The sequence below is a fragment of the Gymnoscopelus braueri genome, assembly GCF_963280865.1.
Source record: "Gymnoscopelus braueri genome assembly, chromosome: 14".
Taxonomy (NCBI): Eukaryota; Metazoa; Chordata; class Actinopteri; order Myctophiformes; family Myctophidae; genus Gymnoscopelus; species Gymnoscopelus braueri.
Genome location: NC_137619.1, coordinates 2,382,802 through 2,394,841, shown reverse-complemented (window position 1 = coordinate 2,394,841; position 12,040 = coordinate 2,382,802). Strand labels below are relative to the sequence as shown.

Below are 12,040 nucleotides of genomic sequence, written 5' to 3'. Positions count from 1 at the left end.
AGGCCAAAATATCACCTCTTTTTTTATCCTTGCTGGTTTTCTGTTTGGTTGTTTGTATTATTTTAAATATTTTTTATTTTATCAAATTGTCCCCTCACCCCAAAATAAAATAAATAACAGGTAAGCAAATTCTAAAATAAATAGATAAACGACCCAGACATTATGTCTATGAGATAAATGACCCAGATATTATGTCTATGAGATAAATGACCCAGACATTATGTCTATGAGATAAATGATCCAGATATTATGTCTATGAGATAAATGACCCAGATATTATGTCTATGTGAAAATAAATGCATCAACTGAATGAGTCAACGTTATGATCCTTCAATGAATCACATATTAATATTCTGTGATGCACATGAATGTATTTCTCATAATACTGCATATTCCATATATGGATAAAACACATCATCATTGGTCTTCTAGATGTATTATATTAAAATAATCAGAAACACATAAAATAGACGCTGACAACAGTGTTTAAGTTTTAATATGAGTTTATTGAGAGGCTGAATATGAACATTATGGGAGCTCTTTAAAACACTGGTTCTCACACTGTTTCAAGTCAAATGTCCAAAAGTTTCCAATATACTTTAAAGATTTTGACAAAATGTTCAAAAATAGCAGATGTACAAGCTTGGATATCTGCTATTTTTTTAATAGACAACATATGAAATATGGATAAAAGGTTAAAATGGTTGTGTTGTGACATTATATTAACACATTTTGCTGGAGACCCCCTGGAACCCCCCCTTCCCCAGGACCCCTTTGGGTCCCCAGACCCCACTTTGAGAACCAACGCTTTAAAGTAATGGTATCAGTCCCAGTGTTACATAGAATAGAGCAGAACACCACTGAATGTGTTGCGGTTGCGTGAGGAGTCACCATAGAGCCTGGAGGAACCACCATCTAAACGCATGGTAACTCTGTCTCCCTGCTCCAGCTCTAGGATCATTCCATTAGACACGTATATATAACTGTTACCATTATTCTTTGAACCGTTATGAATGAGTTGCTGCTCATTTTTATACATGAGGACGTACACAGACTCTGAATCAAACCAGCCACATGCAGTAAATCTGAACTGATAGACTCCTTTCAATGGTGCTGAGAAGATACCTGAGACAGAACACACACACACACACACACACACACACACACACACACACACACACACACACACACACACACACACACACACACACACACACACACACACACACACACACACACACACACACACACACACACACACACACACACACACAGTGAATGTGTTAGTAAACCCTCCTGTCATATAGGACCACCATGGAAACCATGCAGTGGTGGAAAAAGTACTCAATTGCTTTACTTGAGTAAAAGTACCAATACTGCAATGTAGAAGTACTCCGTTACAAGTAAAAGTCCGGATTTCAAAATGTACTTGAGTAAAAGTACAAAAGTATTGGCATCAAAATGTACTTAAAGTACCAAAAGTTAAAGTACTAAATATTTGAAAATAGCAGATTTACAAGCTCACAACGCGTCGCATCTCACGTTGTGAGCTTGTAAATCTGCTATTTTCAAATAGCCTGTGTATAAAATAGACCTAAAGTGGTTCATGTATGTTTCATAATATCATAACTTATATCTGAAAAGTAACTAGTAACTAAAGTTTTCAAATAATTGTAGTGGAGTAAAAGTACAATATTTGCCTCTGAGATGTAGTGGAGTAGAAGTAAAAGTATTGGAAATTGGAAATACTCATGTAAAGTACAAATACCTCAAAATCGTACTTAAGTACAGTACGTAAGTAAATGTACTTAGTTACTTTCCACCACTGGAAACCAGTCCACAGAACTAGCTTTAATGTCTTACCAGTGGTGGAAAAAGTACTCAAATTTTTCACGTAAGTAAAAGTATCAATACTGCAATGTAGAAATACTCTGTTACATGTAAAAGTCCGGAGTTCAAAATTTACTTGAGCAAAAGTACAAGAGTATTGGTATTAAAATGTACTTAAAGTGCCAAAAGTAGAAAGTACTCATTATGCAGTGTCAATGTCCAATTTTACAACTTTTCAAATATATAAATATTTTGAAAATAGCCAAAATATGTTGTTAATGTATGTTTTGTAATAATAATCAAAATCTACAAAGAAACTAGTAACTAAAGTTTTCAAATAATTGTAGTGGAGTAAAAGTACAATATTTGCCTCTAAGATGTAGTGGGGTAGAAGTAAAAGGATTGGAAATTGGAAATACTCAAGTAAAGTACAAATACCTCAAAATTGTACTTAAGTAAATGCACTTAGTTACTTTCCACCACTGTGTCTTACTGTACCACGTGCTGTTTACATTTGTGACTAATGATGTATTCAATCAATCAATCAATCAATCAATCAATCAATCAATCTTGTTGACAGAAGCCAGTGGTTTCAACCAATATTTCATTCATTGATCATGATGACACTTTTTAAACATTGTTTTAAAAACAATGATATTAAAGTTCTCTCATCCTGCCTGTTAATGTTAATGGGAATTACACAGTTGAAGATGTATTTAGATTACTGTAATTTATTTATGTCTGATAGCCTGTTATATAAGTTGTGTAATTAGTTGGTAGTAATTGATAGTGTAAAGTTAATTAATTATTAAATTATGTAATCTCCACCTACCTGTAGATGGATCGTATGCGTTGCCGATGTTAGTGATAACGTTCTTGTATTTCAGAGTGGTGTCAGAACTAAATGGTCCAACTTGTCCATCAATACCCAAACCAGCAGAGAAGGCAACCTTTGGTTTGTCTGTCAACACAGGAGCATTGTTATATTGTTTATAATATTATAAAAGCATAATAAGATACTATTAACCCTACTGTATTATACTCTGCTCCTCTTATCCCTCAATACCACATCTCTTCACCGAACAAAGTAGATACAAGCTCACAACGTGTCACAACACAACGTACTGTGAGCAAGTAGATCTGATATTTTTCTGAATGTTTGAAGACACTATAGGTTCATGTGGTTAAGCCAATCAAATGTATTACATCTAGACAAATTAATAATAATAATAATTATTATAATCATAATCATAATAATCATAATAATGTTATAATACACATGTAAACAACAGCATTGGAGACAGATAAAAACCCTACCCCAGCAAAATGATTGATGGTTGGGAACCAAATGAACCCTTACAGGTCTGTAACTCTGAGAGTGTACACATGAAACCAAATGGACCCTTACAGGTATGTAATTCTGAGAGTGTTCAAATGGAACCAAATGGACCCTTAAGCCCCCTTTCCACTGCAGCTTGAGCACCACACCACACCACACCACACCGCATTAAAATATCTACCGTTCCATTACACAAAAGTACCCCCTCTCAAATCCACATGTATGAGTAGCAGACTGCGGTCATTGACACTCATTTGTAATGTAAACATAGATGGAGGTCATTGCTTTTTGTCTAACAATGTAATGTAAATGAGTGGCCAACTGTCCTGTATAAAAAATGCAAATCACCTGTTTACGTGCGGTTGAACCATTTGGTTCGGTGAACCAAATGGATCCTTATAACTGTGATTATAATACAATATAAATTATAATGTATTACAACTATGCTAATTATAATACACTATAATGGATTATAACTGATTATAATACAATATAAAGTATTATAATTTTTTACAACTATGATAATTATAACACACTATAATAGATTACAACTGTGATCATAATACACTATAAAGTAGTATAATGTTTTACATATGATAATTATAACACACTATAATAGATTACAACTGTGATCATAATACACTATAAAGTAGTATAATGTTTTACATATGATAATTATAACACACTATAATAGATTACAACTGTGATCATAATACACTATAAAGTAGTATAATGTTTTACAACTATGATAATTATAACACACTATAATAGATTACAACTGTGATCATAATACACTATAAAGTAGTATAATGTTTTACAACTATGATACTCATAATACACTATAATAGATTACAACTGTGATCATAATACACTATAAAGTAGTATAATGTTTTACAACTATGATAATCATAATACACTATAATAGATTATAACTGTGATTATAATACACTATAAATTATTATAATGTTTTACAACTATGATAATTATAACACACTAGAATAGATTTTAACTGTGATTATAATAATCTATAAAGTATTATAATGTTTTACAACTATATCCTGTTCACTCTGAGAGTGTACACATGGAACCAAATGGACCCTTACAGGTCTGTAACCCTGAGAGTGTACAAATGGAACCAAATGGACCCTTACAGGTCTGTAACTCTGAGAGTGTAAAAATGGAACCAAATGGACCCTTACAGGTCTGTAACTCTGAGTGTTCAAATGGAACCAAATGGACCCTTACAGGTCTGTAACTCTGAGAGTGTTCAAATGGAACCAAATGGACCCTTACAGGTCTGTAACTCTGAGAGTGTACAAATGGAACCAAATGGACCCTTACAGGTCTGTAACTCTGAGTGTTCAAATGGAACCAAATGGACCCTTACAGGTCTGTAACTCTGAGTGTTCAAATGGAACCAAATGGACCCTTACAGGTCTGTAACTCTGAGAGTGTTCAAATGGAACCAAATGGACCCTTACAGGCCTGTAACTCTGGGAGTGTACACATGGAACTAAATGGACCCTTACAGGTCTGTAACTCTAAAGGGCCGTTCACACTGAACACTATAACTATAACTATAACTATAACTTTAAGTATAAAAATATAGTTCTAAAACCCTTTTAAGTCAAGTGAATGGCAGAGTTCACACCAACTAAACAAAAAATACAATACAGTTATAGTTATAGTGCTCAGTGTGAACGGTGCTTTAGAGGGTTCAAATGGAAGCAAATGCACCCGTATGGGTTCATTTGCTTCCATTTTGCTGCTTGTACTTGTAGTTAGTGACACATAAAAAGCTATTTATGAGGCTGTGTTGGTCCTGAACTGAACTGTATGTCAGAGCTAGACCAGAGTCTCAATGTGATGAGTAACATTTTAAATACATTCTTAAAGAGATAGAAAGACAGTACAGTCATGCCAGGAGGAGAGAAATTATTATTTTGCTCAATTATTTATTCTCCAGTTAAAGACAGGCTGTCTGCACACATTTCAGAAGATGGAGAGACTTTAGACTAAGACTAGATCTGGACAGAAAGTATTACATTTTGTCATTCAAGTCTTTTGTATTAAAACTAAACAGTTGCTATATTACTGCAGTGTTAAATACAGAGCAGAATAAACTAAACAGTTGTTATATTACTGCAGTGTTAAACACAGAGCAGAATAAACTAAACAGTTGTTATATTACTGCAGTGTTAAACACAGAGCAGAATAAACTAAACAGTTGTTATATTACTGCAGTGTTAAACACAGAGCAGAATAAACTAAACAGTTGTTATATTACTGCAGTGTTAAACACAGAGCAGAATAAACTAAACAGTTGTTATATTACTGCAGTGTTAAATACAGAGCAGAATAAACTAAACAGTTGTTATATTACTGCAGTGTTAAACACAGAGCAGAATAAACAAAACAGTTGTTATATTACTGCAGTGTTAAACACAGAGCAGAATAAACTAAACAGTTGTTATATTACTGCAGTGTTAAACACAGAGCAGAATACACTAAACAGTTGTTATATTACTGCAGTGTTAAACACAGAGCAGGATATTATATAATGATGCTGACAGGTGGAAATGTCATTATGTCCAAAACTGTTACTTTCCACAATTCAAATCCAAAAATAGCAACAAAATAAAAGCAGATCTACAATATCAAAACTTGTTGCGATGCACCAGGTTTTGAGCTTGTAGATCTTTTTTGTTACTTTTGTGTGACACTGTAGTGTGATCAAATAGTGCGTTTATTTATGAAAAAACATAAAAAGTACAAATATCTGCCCAACAGAGATTATAACTTAGAAGTGTAGCTCTACTGGTGTAAAGTAACTAAGTACATTTACTCAAGTACTGTACTGTACCTTAAGTACAATGTTGAGGTATTTTTAACTTTACAGGAGTACTTCCGAATTTCAGTACTTTTACTACTACTCAACTACATTTCAGAGACAAATATTGTACTTTTAATAATTATTTGAAAACTTTAGTTACTAATTACTTTGTAGATTTTGATTATTATTACAAAACATACATTAACCACTTTAACCATACATACATTTCGGCCATTTGATCTACAAGCTCACAATGCGTTGCATTGCGACGCATTGAGAGCTTATAAATCTGCTATTTTCAAAATATTTGTATACATTTGAAAACTTGAAATAGGACATTCTGCAAAATGAGTACTTTTAATTTTGATAATTAAAGTACATTTTGATGCCAATACTTTTCTACTTAATTTACTCAAGTACATTTTGAATTCCGGACTTTTACTTGTGTATTTCTACATTGCAGTATTGATACTTTTACTTAAGTAAACACATTGAGTACTTTTTCCACCACTGCTTATGACTGAGTTTGATTCAATAGATCTACTGTAGGGTCTTAGTTCACTAAGTCAGGGGTCTTCAATGTGTTTCAGGCCAAGGACCCCTTAGCTAACTGACAGATGAAGAAGGGACCCCCACTACTTGTATTAAATTATGTTTGCAGAATGTTTTCATAGACTCAATGTGTAGCGTTGTTGGATTCATGGTAAATTACCATATATGGTAATGTGTATTTTCAGATGGTACTTTTTCCACCACTAGTGAGTGGTTAACTAACAGTTTTTTACTTAAGTAAAAGTATCAATACTGCAGTGTAGAAATACTCTGTTACAAGTAAAAGTCCAGTAATCAAAATGTTCTTGAGTAGAAGTACAAATTAAGTACTCAAGTGGTTGAAGTGGTTAATGTATGTTTTGTAATTATAATCTAAATCAGCAAAGTAACTAGTAACTAAAGCACAATATTTACCTCTGAGAAGTAAAAGTATTGAAAATGGGAAATACTCCAGTAAAGTAAAAAAAAAATCCTCAAAAGTGTACTTAAGTACAGTACAGTAAATGTACTTAGTTACTTTACACCACTGCCACGCAATACTCATTGTTCCACCTACACAAAACCTCTTTAACGATAATAGCCGATCTACAAGCTCTCAACACCTGGCAGCACGAGGCATTGAGAGCTTGTAGATCTGCTATTTTCTGTTCCCATCAGAAAAGGGATGTTAGGGTTCAAGTAGTTCATGTAAAAAGAAGTTCCTATCACACAATGATTATTTTTAATACAATCCTCCTGAATCTATAATCCTAATATTTGTTAAACACACTTACTCAACAGTTCCTGAACTTGACCCTCAGTGGTACTGAGTCTGGTCTGGAGCTGTTTGATCTGGGACTCGCTAGCAGTCTGTTTGGCAGCCATGACTGAAAAATATCACAGAGAAACGTAAGTTAAACTATGAAACATTTTGAACACTTTTCAGCCTGTACCTTTACAACTTCTTCAAGGTAGATTTATACCATCCTAACCTGCCACTCAACATTAGCATTAAGTCTGATCCATCAGAAGTACTCATGCTCTTTCATTTAAAATAATAAAAACAATATTTTAGATCAACTAAAGTAATCAACACCAAAGTAAGTTGTTTTTCAAGTCTGTCCTCTCCTACAGTTAATCTAATTTGACATAAAAATATAAATTGTAAAACCTTCGCTTTTGAATTCTATGAATCAAATATGGGTGAGGGAGAGATTTCTGTTGAACCTGAATTTAGCCTAGAGGTCATATACTTATTTTAATAAAATCTTTAAACAAAGTTTTTATTTCTTTATAGCATTTTAAATACATAGATACAATTTACAATTCAGGCATTTAGCAGACGCTCTAAATGCAGTGCGACTTTCAGTGCAAGGAAAACACGAGGTAATACATCAAACGTTAATCTATTCTGTTTAAGTTTGAGCCCATTTAACACTCAATTTTAAACATTTTATTTTATCATTGAAAACACGTCCCTGCTTCTGGTGACTGATATTGTCTTTCTAATGCATGAGTGGGCCATGCATTTTCTCTCTCACTCTCTCAGTCACAAAGGTGACTGATCACACATAGGTGTGACCAAGTCACACGGAATGGCTTACAGTAATAGTAGGGGGTACTAAGCACAAAAAATGGCCAAATCGTTACGCGGCGGATAAAAGCACCAAATTTGGTACACGCACTCTTTAGGATGTATCTCATCATCTCAGAAGGGGTGCCCAAAAATGTGGACCCATTAAAGGGTTTTTTAGAGGAAAAATCAAAAATGGCCGCCAGAAATGACCCATGATTCCTAAAAGTTGATATAATTCTGACATTTTGGCTGATTGTGCTAAATATAACTTTTACATTTATAGTAAATAGACTGATATTAAAGGATTTGGCAAAAATAACCCATGAAAAATGTCTTAAATATTTTTTAAACAACTCTAAATGCCCAAAATTGTCTTAAAAACCACTCTGAATAAGATGAACTTCCACATTAATCCTTTTCTAAGTGATATATTGTCAATGCCAAATATACTTAATTGTTTTCTAAAACTTTTAAAAGACCCTATGAAAGATTACCAATACATAATATATTGTACAAATCTTCATATGACCAGAGATCAAGCCCTCTATTGGGGCACAACTCCATAGCGTTTTAATGCCCCAAAAATTTAGGAGAGTGTGGGAGCAGACAGGTTCTCGTGTTTGGAGTGTGGGAGCAGACAGGTTCTCGTGCTTGAAATTAAACAAAGTTGCAACCTTGTGCGGGAAAGCAGAAGATCAAAGACACACACACCAGCACCCCCCCCCTTAAAAACGGTCTGGGGGGCTCACAAAAGCCTGAGTAGACGATAAAATTACCCAAAGTTTTTTTGAAAGTGAAATATCCCTTTAACATGTTGTCCCTGCTACCTGCATGTCACACAGTTAACATGTTGTCCCTGCTACCTGCATGTCACACAACAGTTAACATGTTGTCCCTGCTACCTGCATGTCACACAACAGTTAAGATGTTGTCCCTGCTACCTGTATGTCACACAACAGTTAAGATGTTGTCCCTGCTACCTGCATGTCACACAACAGTTAACATGTTGTCCCTGCTACCTGCATGTCACACAACAGTTAACATGTTGTCCCTGCTACCTGCATGTCACACAACAGTTAACATGTTGTCCCTGCTACCTGTATGTCACACAACAGTTAACATGTTGTCCCTGCTACCTGTATGTCACACAACAGTTAAGATGTTGTCCCTGCTACCTGCATGTCACACAACAGTTAACATGTTGTCCCTGCTACCTGTATGTCACACAACAGTTAAGATGTTGTCCCTGCTACCTGCATGTCACACAACAGTTAACATGTTGTCCCTGCTACCACTAAGTGACTGTCACTTCCTGTTTCAGATTTTTTTGGGCACCCCTTCTAGGATGTCTTAGGATGACCCAAGGGACATGTGTGCCAAATTTTATGCTTTTTGGAGATTCTTTTGGTGTCTTTTGAGTCAACGGTCAACAGTTTAGGTGGCCATTTTGGATTTTGTCCATAACTCACTTCCTGTTTAAGATTTTTTTGGGCACCCCTTCTAGGATGTTTTAGGATGACCCAAGGGACATCTGTATCAAATTTCATGCTTTTATCCGCCGCGTAACGATTTTTCACTTAGTGCCCCCTACTATAATGCACAGCAGGGGTCCAGACAAGAATGTCTGATTATTGATGTGTGATTAGAGCTATGAGTCATAGCCTATGATTAGAGTTATGAGTCATAGCCTATGATTAGAGCTATGAGTCATAGCCTATGATTAGAGCTATGAGTCATAGCCTATGACAGATTCACCAATGAAACAGAATGGGAGAAATGAGTAGACATGAGTAGGCCTAAGTATTGATAATCTCATTAATACATATTTTTGTCACATCTATCCGAGGAGCCTTGAGGCTATCACAGGACATTTAACTATTATGGAAAATATATTATACTGGGACAATAGTTCGGTAGGAGACACAAAGGAGACTCTTTGTGTGTCCTACCAGAACCGCTGCCGATCATAACATTTTTGATGCCCGGACCGTTAGGTCAGTGGTCCGGGCACTTAGGCTCTGATGCAGCCTGACAGCACGTCGCGGGTTCGAGTCCCGAGCCTGACTGCCTTTTCTGCGTGTCATTCCATGTGTCTTTCTCGTTTCCTGTCTCTCTTCACTAATACTGTCCGATAAAGGCAGAAAAAGCTAAAAACATTTCTTAAAAAGAAAATCCATCCTTAAAAATAAGTGAACACCCATGGCATAACTGTGCTAGTGTTCACAGCAACATATGAATTCATGGGCAATATATTGTACCCAGAACACATTTAAAAACTTGAATCACTTTTGTCTGGATGTTGTGCTTCATCAATGTAATTCAGCACAGCAGAGGTAGAAAAGCCATGTTAAAGCATATTATATGTTGTTAATCATGTGACTGTATGTGTCATAACAAGAGGACTACTGAAGTGTCTCTGTTAATGTGTCAATGTGATGAATGTCTGAAACTACTTTACATGAACACAACTATTTGTCCCAGTTGTCCCATGAAGAGTTTTATACGAAGTGACTGTAAGATAAAGATAAAGTACACTAAATGTACTTTGTGTCATGAAAGCTAATCTTCCTGAATGACATTATACAGAGAAAATGTTTGATATGCACCTATATAAAAAGTGTGTGTGTGTGTGTGTGTGTGTGTGTGTGTGTGTGTGTGTGTGTGTGTGTGTGTGTGTGTGTGTGTGCGTTTCACGAAATTCAAATGATGTTGTTGCTAGTTAATATTTAATATTTCCTAACCTCAGATCTGGATCGATATAATTACTTTTAGAGCTGTGGCACATTCAAATGCAAATAAGAGTCATGGCCCATTTTTATGGAATCGGATCACTGCCAATACTCCTAAGTTCAAATAAAGGTTTCAGAACCTTGAAAACCTTTTTTGCAAGACTGAAAACTCGTTTCGAATCTCTGAAAAAAGTGTTGAATCTCTGAAAAAAGTGTTGAATCTCTGAAAAAAGTGTTGATAGGCCGAAAAAAAATTTCAAAACTCTGAACAAATATTTTACAGTGTTTCGCCAACACATTTTCAGAGTTTCAAATTTGTCACAAACACACTTTCAGAATATGCATTTTGGCACTGTTCTCCCTGGGTATTATTTTGTTTTACATGTGTGAAACCTTGTAAACTCCTGACTTAAAATAAAGGGTTCAAAAGGCTTGAAAATAATTTCAAGACTGAGAACTGGTTTTGAATCTTTGAAAAAAGTGTTGATAGGCTGAAAGTGTTTCTCAAATCCTTGCAAACACATTTTACAGTGTTTCGTCAACACCTTTTCAGAGTTTCAAATTGGTCACAAACACACTTTCAGAATATGCATTTTGGCACTGTTCTCCTTGGGTATTATTTTGTTTTCCATGTTAGAAACCTTTTAAATGGGAATCGTTTTTGAAACTAGCAACTTTATTGTTGAAAGACTGAAAAAAAAAATCAATGGTTAAACTTTATTTTGAAACTGTGATTTAGCGTCACACACACAGCAGCACATTCTCCTCAAATCTCTGAACACACACACACACGCGCGCGCGCACGCACACACAGCAGCAGCGGCGGCAGAGGCATGCCATAAGTGTTGAAACTCTGAAACTGCTACTCGAAACCTCGCAGGGAGGCGGGGGGGAGCGGAGGCGGGACCAGAGGCGGGGCCGTTTGAAGTCCATTCCATTCGCTCCAAATGACACACTTCAGTTTTATTCATGGTTTACACAGGAAATAATGAACTGATTACAATAATGTAAATTCTCTCAAATCAGTAACAGGTAGGTGATACATATGCCCATCAAATATGGTTTTATTGAAAGGCAATCCAGGTACCAACATTCGGGGAATATCTGACGGCTTGGAGCGCCTCAGTGCGGCTGCAGAGTTCATCTTGGAATTTGTCATTACAATTTTACTGTAATCCACATTCATAAACCCCCCCACTCCT

The 12,040-nt window shown here is 35.5% G+C and overlaps 1 protein-coding gene across 2 annotated transcripts in view; it reads right to left on the bottom strand.

The window, feature by feature from the left end:
* Positions 1–804: 804 nt before the first annotated feature.
* The window catches only part of LOC308100897 (uncharacterized protein), a 160,975-nt gene continuing 149,739 nt past the window's right edge, over positions 805–12,040 (bottom strand). For both annotated transcript variants that reach the window (XM_080450072.1, XM_080450073.1), the window contains 2 exons: positions 2,663–2,791; positions 805–1,125 (listed from right to left, as the gene is read on the bottom strand). In XM_080450072.1, coding sequence (XP_080306198.1) covers positions 836–1,125; positions 2,663–2,791 — 419 coding nt within the window. In that variant the 3' untranslated portion in view covers positions 805–835. The remainder of the gene's footprint in view (positions 1,126–2,662; positions 2,792–12,040) is intronic.